Here is a 17,799-nt window from a genome sequence, read left to right on the forward strand (position 1 = left end):
GGTCCTTGGTTCCCAAATGAGATGCAAAAGTTGCTCTCATCAGAAAAGAGGACTTTGGACCACTGAGCAACAGACCAGTTCTGTTTTTCTTTAGCCCAGGTAAGACGCTTCTGACGTTGTTTGTTGTTCAGGAGCGGCTTGACAAGAGGAATACGACATTTGAAGCCCATGTCCAGGATCCGTCTGTGTGTGGTGGCTCATGATGCACTGACTCCAGCCTCAGTCCACTCCCTCCAACACTTTTGAATGGCCTTTTCCTGACAATCCTCTCCAGGCTGCGGTCATCCCTGCTCCTTGTGCACCTTTTTCTTCCACACTTTTCCCTTCCACATAACTTTCTATTAATGTGCTTTGATACAGCACTTTGGGAACATTCAACTTCTTTTGCAATTACCTTTTGAGGCTTTCCCTCCTTATGGAGGGTGTCAATGATGGTTTTCTGCACAACTGTCAGGTCAGCAGTCTTTCTCATGATTGTTATTCCTACTGAACCAGACTGAGAGACCATTTAAAGGCTCAGGAACCCTTTGCAGGTGTTATGGCTTAATTAGCTGATTAGAGTGGGACACTTCGAGCCTAGAATATTGAACCTTTTCACAATATTCTAATTTTCTGAGATTGTGGATTTGGGGTTTTCATGAGCTGTAAGCCATAATCACCTACTTATGACACATCACGGCTTGAACTATCTTGCTTTGCATGTAATGAGTCTATCTCATATATTAGGTTCACCTTTTAAGTTGCATTACTGAAATAAATGAACTTTTGCACGATATTCTAATTTTTCGAGTTTCACCTGTACCTTGGGCAACTTTCGTATACAGTGACAATTTTGAGGGATAAAATCTATATAATCAGATTTTTAAAAGAGCTTTCTAAGTAAAGATGAAAAATTTATGAAAAACAGAGGACTTCAATGACAATTTATCTTGAAGATTTAATATCAGCTCCTATTTAGGGGACATGGTTTCAAATTCTAGTTTCAGGTCAACACTAATAGGAAGATGTCTCCAACTCTTGTTTATGAGCACTTCAGAAACAAAATACTAGAATCAGATGGTTCTTGGTCAAAACCAGCAGAGCTCTTCTTATGAGTAGTAATCTGAATCAAAGAGTGTTAAGCATTTGTGCACTTGCCATGTGACTTAAAGCATTACTAAAAATTATCTAGTGGTTTATTACTTCACTTCAGAACAGAATTCTAATTTTAATTTCACTATCAATCTCTAACAGAGTGTTTTCCAATTATTAGTCTTACAAATGTTTTACTTGGCAATGTCATATTATTCAAATTATTGAAAGGAAATTACATTATACAATATTAAGTACTTCCAATTATCTTACTTCAGACACATTATGCAATGACAATTCTCTGGAGAAGGCTCTAATGCTGGGAAAGGTGGAGGGAAAGAAAAGGACATATAGGAGCAGGGTGGATGGACACAGTTATAGTGGCAATAGATGCACCATTGGAAGACGTGAAGGATGAATTTAGGAATAGAACATTATGAATAAAATCTATCTATGTGGTCACTAAGAATTGACATTAACTTGATAACACATACTATTAATACAACATTTGCTAAATAAAATATTCAGCAAACTGCTTTTCACATATACATTGACACTATTGAAGTAAAAGGTAATATATACTAGTAACTATATGTACAAAACCCATTCTCCAATTTACTGGTTAGACACATACTTAATAAAAAGAGTAATTAGTATGTTAGTAAAGCTCTGTTAATGAAATTTGTAAAAATGCCATTACCAAAGTATTACCATAGTGAGTACATGCTTGGGAGAAACCCTAATACCTTTAGTTCTTTAAGTCCCTGCATGTATCTCCCCTCTACATCTTGTATCTGGTCCTTAAGATCATAGATATCCTGCAGGACATAGGAATGAACCATTGCATAAGAACATCATAAAGATTAATTATATAATTCTATGACTTAAAAATCATGTGATTTGATATATGTTTTACCTAACAAATTACAGATTAAATTAAATTAATGATATATTCTTGATACTTGAAGATGATATAAATTTAACTCTATGTTTCTTAAGGTTTAAGTACATTTAAAATACAAAATCTTTGAGAAAACCAATTTCAGACATAAACTGTTCACATTCTTGTTTTGAATGCAAATCTGAAAAGATGCATAATGACATTCGCAAACTAAAATATTATAACAGCAGAGTTCTATATACCGGTAGTCATCTTATGATTGGTTGGTTAGCAACCATTCAAAGTTGCCACTAATCCAAAACAGGGAACTACAACTCAGATTCAAAGTTCCGATAGGTGAGCCCCTTCTGCAGTAACATGATTGAACTTCAATTGCTTAGCAACAGCCACTTTTATGCCCATTTAAAGCATCCCATGGTCATATCACCTCATTTTTTGTCAATTTTGCCAAATTCTGCACTTATTTCTAGGTTCCATCAGGAACCACTGGTTCACTTAATAACCGTGGGATTCACTTAACGATTGCAGAAAAAAGATTATAAAATCAGGTCAGACACATAACCAACCCATTTTAAAACCATTACAACATACAATTATCAAGAACTATAGAATTTTAGAACTATGCTAAACTATATTACACTTTTAGTAATGTTCTGCTTTCTTCTTACAGTAAGAGATTATAAAGAAAAAAACTGGAGAAAATCTAAATGTTTCAAATCTAATCCTCATTTTCTTTCTTTCTTTCTTTCTTTCTTTCTTTCTTTCTTTCTTTCTTTCTTTCTTTCTTTCTTTCTTTCTTTCTTTCTTTCTTTCTTTCTTCTTCTCCTTCCTTCCATCCATCCATATTGCAAATATACAGTTATCCTTTTTATGCTAATCTATTATTGTAATAAAGATTTGATTGATAGAAATATATAAGAATTTTCTTTTACTGTTAACCAATAAAAATTGCTCACCCGCAATTCACTTAACGAAGTATCAGGATCAACTAGGCTGCTTGTATCTCCGCTTCCTCGTCTAGAAGAATTTCCACTTAAAGGAGTTGCTGAATTGCGAGATGCTGGCTAAAGAGGACAATTGTTTTAAATTTCCTTTATATTTTAATAGTTTTCTTAGCTAAATATGTAAATAATATATCAATCCAAGAAGAATATTATAATTTTGGAAAAAATATTTTCTTATATAGACTATTGTAATGTTAAATGATTTTACTGAATCGTATCAGGAAATATTAAACATATGTCTTCTCCATTCAATCCACTATATGGTTTATTATTATTTTTCAGACTGACTTCCACTTTTTTATATTACATTTTTAAGGAAAAATGGAAAGTTGTAAATGGAGCTGTGCAAATTATTCAGAAGAGATACTTCACAAATTACATTGGCCGAGATGAAACAATTCTGTTTGAGTATTAAAATTGACTCATTATTTCAATAACTTATCTGGTTGTTTTGAAAGCTGGCTCTAGTTCATCATACCCCTAAGCAGAAATACTGCTTGTGCATGCGCATGCAAACTACACAATTGGAACAGCTTCTGAAAAAGCTGCACAAATTTTGCAAAGGTTGAAGCCACTTTAGTGCTTCTCAGGCAGGTGTTTAATTTATGCTAATTAATTTTGCAAAATATTTTGCACAGGTTTAGTTGCATACATCATAATGTAAATTACTCTATTTGTAAAGATGTGAAATAATAAAGACAACTACTGATACACCCTTTCTACATGCTGGGGACCTGAAATATATATTTTGATTCACATTGTCATGTGTACTGATACGTTTTTAAGAAAAACCCATAATTTGAAAACCAATCTGTTCAATAACTCACCCTTGTATATAAATCAGAATATGGTTTGTCAGTCTTCTCTTCAAGCTGAAAAATATTTAAAAATTTAATGTTTTAAATTAATTTCAATGATATATTTGAGTTGAAAAGATTACTTTTTATCAATGTGGATATAACCAGAATATTAGCATACTGATTTTTGTCTTTTTTCTATCTTACAACAGAGTCTCTAAATATATACCTTTATGAAACTCATTATAAATAGATGTCACAAAACAAATTAAAACTATAATCCTACAGCTACTTACCTGTAGCCTTTTAATTTTAACAAGAATATTAACAGTTTTAAAAATTAATGGCTATCACCTGAAAACAAATAAAAAAGAAAACAAACTCATAGTGGTACAAATTGATTAGGAATTTAATACACTACTTCAGACCTATTTATTATAAATAAGGGCTCAATTTTAATTAAAACTTCAGATGAAAATTTGAAAATTAAAACCAAGAAAGGAACACAAAGCTAAAAGATCAAAATTATTTCTATGGATATTCCCCCCAAAATATGTTATTCATTATATTCATTATACATAAATATATAAGCATCATTCCCAATCTCTTATTTGGTAAGCACCATTATCCAAGCATAGAAAAAGAGCACAGAATAACAGAAGAATTAAAGGCATAAGAAAAAGAAAAACATTTAAAAAGAGAAATATGGCTTTTCAAGAAAAAGTTTTACATAAAATATATATTATGCAAATCCTCAAATTCCTCTCAATTCAAAGACTTCATAAGTAGTTGCACTATTGATCGGGCCGGAGGTGGGGGTTATGAAGCCTCTACTTCTCCATTTTTTAGAATAATTTTTTGAAATTCAATTATCATACAACTTTGAAACTACCTAATCTGTTTGAAGTAGGGAATTTTCTGACCTACATCTCTGTTACTCGATATTCTTATATCCTTCAAACCAGTGGTGGGATTCAAATATGTGAACAACCAGTTCTGTGTGTGGATGCCGCTTCCGGAAGTCCATTCTGGGCCTGGGCAACAAAAAAATAGCTACCAGTTCTGCCAAAGTGGTGCGAACCAGCTTAATCCCACCACCGCTTCAAACCAACCTCACTCCAAACAGATCCATGTATAATTTCTTGGCTCTTTAAACTTCTCTCCTCAACTGCATTTTTCCTCTCTCCCTTTTTTTCTATATATTTGTTTCTCTTGACATACTCAATTCTCATTTTTATAAGTACCCATCTCTACATAATCATTTTTGCTTCTTTTGAGAGCATAATGTAATAGATAGTTGAAAGATTAAGAAAATGATGGGAGGGTAAATAATAAAAAGATAGGATTCGATCCCATAGACAACATGCTACTGCCCTTCTATCACCCTGTGTACTTTTTAAATCTTATCATCCATTTCCCTATCTTTAATATAGATTCTACCAAACTATACTATTTGACTTTTATATAGAATGTCAAATTGTATTTGACATATATAAATGTCAAATTAGTTATTTGACATTTATATATAAGTTATAAACATGTAATTTATTTTTTATGTCAAGAACGTCTATTTTGACTGTCGATACATTAATTTTCAGCTCCATACTGCATCATAAAATCTAATATTTGTTGCAAATCCTTTGAGTCCTCAGTCAACATCCCAATAGTTTCTACATACAGAAGTACCCTTAAGTAACAGATAAAAGTTAAAAGTTAATGCAGCTTCTAGCTAAACCAATTACTTATTTTTTAACAATAACTCAAATTCCAAAATAAAGTTCTTTTACGAATGAAGGCAAATATATGTGCTCAGGATAATGTTGCAAGATCCAATCTGAGTCATTCACTGGGACCAGAGGTTTAGTCTTCTGAGTTTTTGGACTCGTGGTGGAACCCATCCTCAGGGAACTTCTATCAGAATATGTACTTTGGGCTATTCTATGTTTTGTATTTATGCGGTGCCTAGTTAGCCGTGACTACCTATTGGTTGATCGATGTGTCGATGGCCAGATATTGGCTGTTGTTTCCTTATGCTGCTAAGTCCTCGGCTCCTAAGTACCTGATAAGCTGGTGGTAAATCAGCACTCCTGTGGACTGACAAGGGATCCATTTCCCAGGCTTCAATAATTTCCATGGCTATCTTTGTACCTGCTTATTCAACAATCTTAGTAGCTGCGAAATTGAATGTATGTCCTTATTCATTGCAATGTGAAGCTACCAATTGTTGTGGCCTGTCGGCCACCGGAGAACTCAACAGCCCAGAGAAGGAAGCACAGGAATGGGCGCCGGGCCCAGCGTCAGGGCCATCTGAAAGCTCTGACGAAGGAATGGAACTGTCGCAACCAGGGACAGAGGTGGAGCCTGGGCTGCCGCCAGCCCTCAGATGGAAAGGCTGAGACCTCCATGCTTGAGACAAGTGAGTCAGGAGAGGAAAATCACATGGGGCCAGTGATTGATGCGCGAGTGCAGAGGAAGCTGAGAAGAGAACAGCGAGAGGCTATGGGACGGTCTTTGGGGTGGAAGAGTCAATGCTGCTAATGGAGCCCCACCCTCAGACTGCTTTGCTTGTGTTCTTGCAATCTGGTGATTAGCTTCTTCCCTGTATGTCCTAAGTAGTCACAGGGGCAATCCATGTAGGGGGATCAGTAGATTACATTAGAAGTATCTCCCACTTCCAAGCAATCTTTGCAATGCATGATTTCTCCTTGTATGGTAGCCTCTGGGCGGTGTTCAATGCCCACTTTCAGATTTCAGAAGCTGTGTTCTTCTACTTCCAAAATGTTTTTGATGTATGGCAAGGTGTGCCCTATAGTTGGTCTTATACCTTCTTTGTTCATTTCTGTTCTTTAAGTGTTGCATAGGCATTTTGTGGGTACCCATTCTGCCTGAATTGTTCACATAGGTACCTTCACTCCAGTTATTTAGCTTGCAAGGTACCACAGTGGGTTCTCACTTTGCCACAGAGTGTTCTGATGCAACTCTTTTGTGTGACAGTGGATAGTTACTGTTGAAACCAACAATGTATGGAATATTGGTGGTCTCGTGATAAACCGTGATTTCTAGGTTTCCATCTTCTTGCCTGTTGACAAGCACATCTAAAAATGATAATTGCGTAGCTGTTTCTTCCTCCACTGTGAATTGTATGTCTGGGAGGATAGAGCTTAGTAGGGTATGAAAGTCTTTCACTGCATTTCTTCTTCTGATGACCAATGTGTCATTCACATGGTGGCCCCAAAATTTAGGTCTGTAGTTTTGAAATGCAGTATTCTAGTTCATGCAAGGCAGTTTCTGCAATGACTCCTGATATTGGGGATCCCATGAGCATCCCTTTTATTTGCTCATATATTTCCGTTTTGAAGTGAAGAAGGTATATTGGCACTACTGAAGTAGCTTCATGATTTGTGTCCTGGTTAGGTTGTTCTGATCTGTGTCATACTCTTTTTTTAGTTTTTTTATATTTTACTTCATATGCTAAGTGAGGAGGGATGGATATAAATAGGGACACTACATCAAAGGAAACCATGATCTCGTCAGGAGCCACATGCCCGGATCAACCAATAGGAAGTCATATCTAAACAGGACCCACATAAATACAATGCATAGAACAGCCCAGCACATATTCTGGTAGAGAGAAATTCCCTAAGGATGGGCTCCAGGACAAGTCTGAAAGCCCAGAAGACTAAATCTCTAGTCCTGGTGAATGACCCAAATTGGATCCTGCAAAGTTCTTTTCTTTTTTATCTTGATCTTCCTCTGATTTCTTGGGGGATAATTCCAATCAGCTGGGAAGATATGTATGGAGATTTTCAATCATCGAGATCATGGTTGCCCCAAAAGTGCTTTTTCAAAAAGTAACTGGACTTTGTTTTTTTCCTTGCAAATGTTTCACTTAACTCTGTTTCATATAACGTCCACTGTATCCTCTTTCTATTCATTAAATTGGAAGAGTAATCTAATTTTTTTTCACACAAGTCTCATACCTTTTACATTTTTGCAGTGATTCTACATTCACTTTGACTTCATTTCTTTCCATATCCATTTTTCTCAAAATCCACTTTTATTCAAAGTTTATTATAATATAATTTAACCTTTCTCCCTGCAGCACTTCCTTCATAAAAAGTCTGTGTTATCAAATATAATAATATTTGCCAAGTAGAAATTCAAGTTTGCAGACATCAGATTAACAATTTAATTATTTTTAGTTCTCTGAGATACAAAAAAAATGTGGTTTTTTTGGTAGCAGGAACTTTAAGATAAGTTGGTAAGGGAAGTGAAAAACATTTCATTTCATTCATTCATTTCATCCAACTATGAATACAGCAGGTAATAAATATTACAAAACATTCTAATAGCCATCAATGGCATCAGAATATGAAGCTATGTAAGTAAATTTAGTTTATAATTTTTGAAACTCCTCCATGGATTACTGCCTTGTCGTGGCGAAGGGGCTTGCATAACTCAATGAAGCCATGAGCTATGCCATGCAGGGCCACCCAAGATGGACAGCAGAGAGTTCTGTCAAAATGTGATCCACTGGAGAAGGAAATGGCAACCCACTCCAGTATCTTTGCCATGAAAACCCCATGGACAGTACCAAAAGGCAAAAAGATATGACACTGGAAGTTGAGCACCTCAGGTAAGAAGGTGTCCAATATGCTACTGGGGAAGAGCAGAGGACTAGTACTAGTAGCGCCAGAAAGAATGAAGCAACTGGGCCAAAGCCGAAAGAATGCTCAGCTGTGGATGCATCTAGTGGTGAAAGGAAAGTCCACTGCTGTAAAGATCTTTTATCCATAGGAACATGGAATGTAAGATCCATGAATCAAGGCAAATTGGACGTGGTCAAACAAGAGATGACAAGACTGAACATCGACATCTTACGAATCAGCAAACTAAAATGGACAGGAATGGGTGAATTTAATTCAGAGGACCATCAGGTATACTACTGCGGGCAAGAATGTCTCAGAAGAAATGGAGTAGCCTTCATAGTCAATAAAAGAGTAGGAAAAGCAATACTGGGATACAATCCCCCGAATGACAGAATGATCTCAGTGCGAATCCAAGGCAAACCATTCAATATCACAGTAGTGCAAGACTATGCCCCAACCACTGGTGCTGAAGAGGATGAAATTGACCAGTTTTATGAAGCCCTACAGCACCTTATAGAATCAACACCAAAAAATGATGTCCTTATCATTATGGGGGATTGGAATGCTAAAGTAGGAAGCCAAAAGATAACTGGAATAACAGGCAAGTTTGGCCTTGGAGTACAAAATGAAGCAGGGCACAGGCTGATAGAATTTTGTCAAGAGAATACGATGGTCACAGCAAACACTCTTTTCCAACAACCCAAGAGACGGCTCTACACATGGACATCACCAAACGGTCAACACAGAAATCAGATTGACCATGTGCTCTGCAGCCAAAGATGGAGAAGCTCTATACAATCAATAAAAACAAGACCAGGAGCTGATTATGGCTCAGATCATGAGCTTCTCATTGCAAAATTTAGGCTTAAATTGAAGAAAGTAGGGAAAAACACTAGGCCACTCAGGTATGAACTAAATCATATCCCTGATGAATATATAGTAGAGGTGACAAATAGATTTAAGGAATTAGATCTGATAGACAGAGTGCCTGAAGAACTATGGACGGAGGTTTGCAACATTGTACAAGAGGTAGCAACTAAAACTATCCCAAAGAAAAAGAAATGCAAGAAAGCAAAATGGCTGTCTGAGGAAGCTTTGCAAATAGCTGAGGAAAGAAGGGAAGCGAAAGGCAAGGGACAAAGAGAAAGATATACCCAACTGAATGCAGAATTCCAGAGAATAACTAGAAGAGATAAGCATGCCTTCTTAAATGAACAGTACAAGGAAATAGAAGAAAACAATAGAATAGGGAGAACCAGAGATCTCTTCAAGAAAATTGGAGATATGAAGGGAACGTTTCATGCAAATATGGGCATGATAAAGGAACAAAATGGCAGGGACCTAACAGAGGCAGAAGAGATTAAGAAGAGGTGGCAAAATTACACAGAAGAACTATACAAAAATGAGCTTAACATCCCTGATAACCACGATGGGGTGGTCACTGACCTCAAGCCAGACATCCTAGAATGTGAAGTGAAATGGGCCTTAGGAAAGCTGAGCAACAACAAAGCTAGTGGAAGTGACAGTATTCCAGCTGAGCTATTCAAAATCTTAAAAGACTATGCAGTAAAAGTGCTACACTCAATTAGCCAGCAAATTTGGAAAACTCAACAGTGGCCACAGGGTTGGAAAAGGTCAGTTTACATTCCAATTCCAAAGAAAGGCAATGCCAAAGAATGTTCAAACTATCGCACCATTGCACTCATTTCACATGCAAGTAAAGTTATGCTTAAAATCCTACAAGCTAGACTCTAGCAGTATGTGGATTGAGAACTTCTAGAAGTACAGGCAGGATTTCGAAGAGGCAGAGGAACTAGAAATCAAATTGCCAACATACGCTGGATCATGGAGAAAGCTAGAGAGTTCCAGAAAAACATCTACTTCTGCTTCATTGACTATGCTAAAGCCTTTGATTGTGTGGATCACAACAAATTGTGGCAAGTTCTTAAGGTGATGGGAGTACCAGACCATCTTATTTGTCTCTTGAGAAACCTATATGCGGACCAAGGAGCAACAATGAGAACTGGACACGGAACCATTGATTGGTTCAAAATTGGGAAAGGAGTTCGGCAAGGCTGTATTCTGTTGCCCTGCCTATTTAACTTATATGCAGAGCACATCATGAGAAAGGCCGGGCTAGATGAATCAAATTGGAATTAAGATTGCCGGGAGAAATATCAACAACCTAAGATATGCAGATGATACCACTCTAATGGCAGAAAGTGAAGAGGAACTAAAGAGCCTCTTGATGCGGGTGAAGAAGGAGAGTGCAAAAGTTGGCTTGAAACTCAACATTAAGAAAACCAAGATCATGGCATCTGGCCCTCTCAATTCCTGACAAATAGATGGGGAAGAAATGGAGGTAGTGACAGATTTTATCTTCCTAGGCTTCAAGATCACCACAGATGGGGATTGCAGCCAAGAAATTAAAAGATGCTTGCTCCTGGGGAGGAAAGCTAAGGCAAATCTAGACAGCATACTAAAAAGCAGAGACATCACCCTGCCAATAAAAGTACATATAGTCAAGGCGATAGCTTTCCCAGTTGCAATGTATGGCTGTGAATGCTGGACCATAAGAAAGGCTGAGCGCAAAAGAATTAAGGCCTTTGAACTATGGTGCTGGAGAAGACTCCTGCGAGTCCCCTGGACTGCAAGGTGATCAAACCGGTCAGTCCTAGAGGAGATCAACCCTGACTGCTCTTTAGAAGGCCAGATCCTAAAGTTGAAACTCAAATACTTTGGCCATCTAATGAGAAGGAAGGACTCACTGGAGAAGAGCCTAATGCTGGGAAAGATTGAGGGCAATAGAAGAAGGGAATGACAGAGAATGAGGTGGCTGGATGGAGTCACTGAAGCAGTAGGCGTGAGCTTAAATGGACTCCAGAAGATGGTAGAGGACAGGAAGGCCTGGAGGAACATTGTCCATGGGGTCGCGATGGGTCGGACATGACTTCGCAACAAACAACAAAATTTTTGAAAAACTCAAGAACTTTTTTACCTAAATGTAAAAATATTTGAGATGTAATCAAATGTATTAAAATGACATACCATCAATATATTTTAATGTAAACGTCATAGAGCCATACGCATATTTAACTCAAATACAAATAAGTATTATGATTAGATCATATCCACTTTACCTAATCCCCAAATGTAATTTTTAAAATCATACAAAATATAAGACTCCAATCATAATAGTGAACTTAAAATATAAATATAAAAGTATATGCAAGATAATAAATTAACATTATTGCCATTAATGAAACTAACAAACAATAGAAAAATATTAACACATTTACCAAGAAAAACTTGCAGCAATGTCATCAACTTTATGTTAAATACACTCACATTGTTCATGTCTGGAATGCTGACATCATCCAAGTCAGAAACAATGCTTCCCCTACGATTAGTGCGGCTAAAATAATCAGCTGCAGTTTCCCCATGATGATGAAAATCACTTGACTTCAGTAATCAAAACAAACAACAAACAAAACAGATGGCAAGAAAATGATAGGAAAAAAAATCAGAAACAAAAAATATATATAATTTGTTCATGCTATTCTTTTCTCTTAATCAAAATTGTTTTGAGAGTTTCCTTTGAATAATGAGGTCTCTCTTAATCTTGATTTTAAAATATTAAGGCTACTATTAATAGTTTCACAACAAAACTATGGATTTTCAAAGCCACATAAGTCTAACAAAAATTGCAGAATCTGGTAGTGTTTTTCAATTCAATCACATTTACATAGTTTTAATATGTAAAGCAATAATGCTATTATATATTTCTAACCTCATTCTGTTAAAAAATGTGGTTAAAATATCCAAAACATCAATCTTCCTAAATATTAGTTGGTTTTATCATTTCTTTGTGATCAGATCTCTAAACATGCTCCTGTATATAACTGTCCTATTACATAATTTTCTCCCACATCTTTTCTTAGTATAGGGCTAGTATACAGATTACTCTCTCTTCTCTATTGATCTTTAAAATACTTCCCTCACTATGGAAATAACTCAAAAGACACTGCATATTCAGATCCATTTTTAAAATTAAAGCTGAAAAACATATCCATTTTTTTGTTAACAAGGCAAGGCCAGGCTAATTAAACTGGAATAAATTACATGCCTAGAGTATTCTAAAAATTTAATATACTTATTCTTCAAAATCCCTCACAATAATTGTTTCTTATTTCACAAATTATTAGCAAAAAATGCTTAATGTTATGTCCAAATTTGGACTCTGAAGTATCTAGAATTGGAAGTTGACTTACAAATTCAGTCATTAGAAGAATAAATGAAGGTTTGATTCTCAATTAAAACATTAAGACAATCTACTGTTATTTTAACTGTTCTAGATTAAAGTTGGATTCTAGTACAAAGGAACAGACATGTTACCCATAGAAAATACAAAAATCTTGTTTTATACAAATCAATAGCCAGTGTTAAATTTTACAAACAAGCACATTACACATGTACAAAGCAGAACTCTTAAATGAATATAAGTTTGCATTATATTGGATCATGGTATAAAAGAGGGTGCTGAGGGGGGGAGCTGATTTGATAGACCAAAGTGAAATGCAGTTTCCCAGGAAGGAGGGACACATTTGAGAAGGGAGGTAGGGGAGACCTAAGAGACAGCACAGCCTGAGGATGGAATCAGAGGAAGAATGTAAGGATAGTCACTCCCTAGAATCTCCCAGAGTATATCTGTTAAACTGAGAGTCATAAAGGTTTAGCCTGGCAAGTTTCTATCTGTTATGTATAATTCAATGATTAAAAAGAAGTTATTCATTATTAAAAATATAATCTCCTTTACATTTCACAATCTTTAAAAAACGTTATGAGGCATTTAGGCATTTATAAGACTTGTAAAAACTACTTGAAAGTGAAATAAATGGAGAGACTTTTTTTTTTAAAAAAAGAAAGAAATAGTCCATTTAGTAAGGTGTAGAATATCTTTGTAGTCATTATTAGATTTGGAACTCAACTACACTGAATTTATCTAACACTGAGGGCTTTTAAGCAACTTATTCCTTCTAAAGCCTAATCTGAATCTATTAGTTTATTAGATAATAAATATAAAATACATTGCAAATTACATATTATGGACATTGTTGTTTAGAAATATATAAATGTTAATACATAATCTATATAAATGAATTTGGATATGATTGCTTGTACTTTAATATGAAAGGAGGGTTTTTTAATATTTGAAAATATTATAGTTGTAATAGTATAGCTGTTAATTCTAAAGGAATCAAGAATTCATTTCCTTTATTGTTTTATCCTTTCACATGCAATGACTATATATTAATACATTTATGCATATACATTTATTATATATGTATAATTGTTCTCATTTTACACACTTAAAATAATACTATCAACATTAAGTTAGGACATAAGCTAGGAGATAATTTAATAAACATGTTAAGGATAAAAAAATAAGAGTATTTTAAAAGTAGTGCAATTCTACCTTGAGGGGTTATAAACTAAAATACTTTTAAGCTAATGAGTATATCCAATACAAATAGGAATATCTATTATACATATCAAGATTAGGAACTGTAAAATTTCACACGTTATGAATTGACAAAATTAGAACACAGCAGACCTATATCAATCATGCAACATTGCTCACCACACTATCCCTATAACCTCGTACAGCATGGTCAGAGGATGCAATGCTGCCTGATTCATCATCTGTAAACTATAAGAGTTGGAAATAAATAATTAACTAGGTTGCTATTATACACAGTACATATTTATATAAATCAATATTAAGAACTTTCTACAATGTTAAGGACTTAACTGGATAATAAATAAACCAGAGCAGTATTGTGAAGAAATACCTTTGTGATGCTGGATTCTGGTATGAGAGGTAGGCTGCACAGAGAGAAGATAACCTGCAACTTTTCACTTCAGTGTCTTAACAATGTTTCAAACTAGTATTTATGCAAAATAATTGACTAATTTGAAGACATAATTGGCTTAATTAAATCACTGCTGTCTACATAGTCCCATCTTCAAAAAGTTTTCTTAGTTATGCTCACGCTGTTTTTTCTAACTGGGTGACTCTATGTGAGATTACAAATAATCAACAACCAACTTGGTATATTTTAATTCTGCCTGGCAAGATAGAATACAAAACCTCTCAGCTCTTCCATTAAGTAGCATAGAAAATAGGTCTTTATTATACTCTATGGCAGACATGTCAAACACAAGGCCCGGGGGCCGATGCGGCCTATGAAGTAGTTTCATGTGGCCCGTGAAGCAAGCCTGGAAACCGTGAGAGAACGGCCCCCACTGCCTTGGCCCTCACCCAGGCCAGCCGGGAGCCAATGTACAATTTTGTGGTGGCCATTTTGGCACTTGCCCCGGTGGACCATGCCTTCGCACTTGCCCCGGTCCCACCCCCTTCTGCCAGAGACCCTCAGATCTGTCCCACTCCTGCCCAGGCCCTCACAGGCACCCTTGACGTGAATGATGTAGAACTGGCCACGCCCACCTAGTAGGCTGCACCCACTCTGGCCACACCCACTCACCCCCCCAAGGGCAACCGCAATGCTGATGCGGCTCTCAATGAAATTGAATTTGACACCCCTGCTTTATGGATAGATGGACAATTTTGGATCCCTGAATCTATTTTTGCAAACTCCGGATCCTAAACAAATACATACAATCCTGGCAACATTGAACTTATTCACAACAACTTTCCTTCCTCTGAAAACATGAAATGTAATCCTTGATCATCAAAGTTTCCCCATTCTGACCCTGGGTAAAGAAAGCTATCTGTTATCATAGGATCAAATTACATTCATAGTGTTAACTTGTGATAGTGAACAACTGAGCTTTTATTAAATGCAGTAGTGGTGGAAATTGTATTACATCAGTTCCTGATACAATGGCCATTTAAAATTAGAACGTGAATATGAAAGGAAGATTTAATTGAAAACCTTAAGTACTCTCTCTGCTTATCATTAGCTACAGAACAAATACAATATGATAAGCATGCAAAATTTCAATATTTGTTAAATATAAAATTTTAAAAATGATTTTAGAATATTACATTCTTTCAACTATAGTTTACATTTCTTGCTAAAAATAATTAATATTCTTCTTCCAAAAGTATATAATTGAAGAAGTAGAGATTCCCAGAATGACAGCCAACAACTCTACATTTACATTATCGTAAATAATGCAAATTAATATTCTATATCTATTTAATATCAGAGTTATCCATAAAAATAGAAGGCTTTAAGACATGCAGAGACATCTCACCACTGGACTACTTCGTGCTGAACTTGCTCTTGAATAACTATATTCTGAGGGCTAAAAAACAAATGTTGTGAAATACTTTTTCAGCTGTTTATTTTCACATACACATGCCAAACTTGTAAAATGAAGTTCCTATAGACTTACAGTACGATTACTATACGATTTATACAATCCATCATCATATAATGATGCCTAGAGAACAAAGAAAATAGTGTTTGTTGTTATATAAAAGTACAGAATAAACCTGTAAGTACTTTCTGATACAACATGGATGAACAGCTATACAACCTAATGCCTCTTATTTCATTTAGCTGAGAACAGTGAAACGGAAAGGGGGAAGGGCAACTTAAACAGGTAAACGGACATATTGATGGGGTAGGAGTTATGATATAAGTAGTTTAGGTCTTATAAAAACAGAAAAAGAGTCTTTTAGGGTTTTTTTAAATGCACTACCAGCATGCAGACACAAATTACAATCACAATTAAGCCCAAAAATTCTGTTTCTGAGAAGGTTGTTAAGTGAGTTTTGTTCCCATTTTATGATCTTTCTTGACAAAGTTCTTAAATGAATCACTGCAGTTGTTAAGTTAGTAACATGGCTGTTAAGTGAATCTGGCTTCTCTATTGATGGCTGGTCAAAGGTTGCAAAAGGTGATCAATGACCCCATGACACTGCAAGCGGCATAAATACATGCCAATTGCCAAGCATCTGAATTTTCATCATGACTATGAGGATGTTGTAAAGATCATAAGTGTGAAAAACAGTCATAAGTCAATTTTTTTAGTGCAACTTTGAACAGTCACTAAATAAATGGATATAATTCAAGGACTACCTGTACTGGTAATTTAGCTCTCAACAACAACAACAAAAGGGTTCATGATTATAATATAGCTTGTCCTATCTCTTAAACAATCCTTAGAATATTTTATATTTTGCAGCAACCACATTCACTGTGCTTATTGATTTTTATAGATAAAATTATCATCTTGTTATTCAAAGAATTTTTCCAACAAAATATTAAGAATCTTGCAAACTTAGCAATTTATTGTATTTTAAAATTCCAAGTCAAAACCATTTACTACAAAAGAAAAGCTTAGTTAGTCCACATATTTTCATTCTTACAGCGCGGTTTCAAAGACAACCAAGCAACCAACCACTTAGTATGTCTTCATTTAAGAAAATCCCTACAGTTTTAAGAGCCCACAGTTTACATACAGTTTGTGTCTTCTCAAAATAGTTTTCTGATATTCTCCATTCTTATATTTTTGCAAACTTAACCTAAACATTTACAAAATAATGATACACAATGCTCTCAGGGAACAGTATGCTCAGAAAGCAGGCTAAAGTCACATGCAGATCTACATACGAACCAAACTGGTACTTCTTATCAAACCAGTGTTTACATCTGGGGAAGCCTATAGAACAGAGTACTTTTTTTAGATTTCCTGTATACATGAATATTGCAATACCTAAACATTGTCTATCATGTTATATTTTACTAACCCTGTAATTCTTAGTTGTTGCCAGAGGTTCATTGTATAGAGATGATGACTGTGAGAAGAATAAAGAATTATAGTGAATGCTGAATAAATGATGCACATTGTACATCAAACATGCAGATAAGGAACAGTGTGAGTATTGTCATAAAATGATAGAACAGAAACAGTGCATTCACAGCCCAAAGCTGGCAGTAATAGATTATACATTCCATTAGATATTTAATAAAAAAATTGCCATCCATAAGCTGACAGTGGTCCTATCTTTCAGAACAAACCTCTTTAGAATGATTGTCTATAATATTAAAATGTGTCAGATCTATTGTTAACATATTGGCAAATTTAAATCAGGAAGTTGCATGTCAAAAAGTGAAAAGAAATCTAAATTTCTGAACCTACTCTACTTCTAATTCTAACTTGATTCATGCTTCATCAACTAATATAGGACCAAAACTGGATTCTTGGCCAATCACTGGATCCTTGGCCAATTGTTAATTCAAATGACACTCAAATGAAGCAAAGCTTTTATGCTAATTCTCATGCTTTTATGCTTTACTAAAGAAAAAATCTATTCAGCAAAATAATTCATACAAAAAAAAAAA

At 35.4% G+C, this 17,799-nt stretch overlaps 1 protein-coding gene across 1 annotated transcript in view; it reads right to left on the reverse strand.

The window, feature by feature from the left end:
• LRRFIP2 (LRR binding FLII interacting protein 2) overlaps positions 1–17,799 on the reverse strand; it is a gene marked incomplete in the record, with an annotated part of 71,883 nt that overhangs the window by 25,238 nt on the left and 28,846 nt on the right. Inside the window, 9 exon segments of the mRNA XM_015811738.1 lie at positions 1,818–1,889; positions 2,929–3,036; positions 3,804–3,848; positions 11,771–11,884; positions 14,064–14,132; positions 15,704–15,754; positions 15,845–15,892; positions 17,072–17,116; positions 17,205–17,252. Coding sequence (XP_015667224.1) covers positions 1,818–1,889; positions 2,929–3,036; positions 3,804–3,848; positions 11,771–11,884; positions 14,064–14,132; positions 15,704–15,754; positions 15,845–15,892; positions 17,072–17,116; positions 17,205–17,252 — 600 coding nt within the window.

The sequence above is a fragment of the Protobothrops mucrosquamatus genome, unplaced genomic scaffold, assembly GCF_001527695.2.
Source record: "Protobothrops mucrosquamatus isolate PMUCROS unplaced genomic scaffold, P.Mucros_1.0 scaffold48, whole genome shotgun sequence".
In the NCBI taxonomy this organism is placed as follows: Eukaryota; Metazoa; Chordata; class Lepidosauria; order Squamata; family Viperidae; genus Protobothrops; species Protobothrops mucrosquamatus.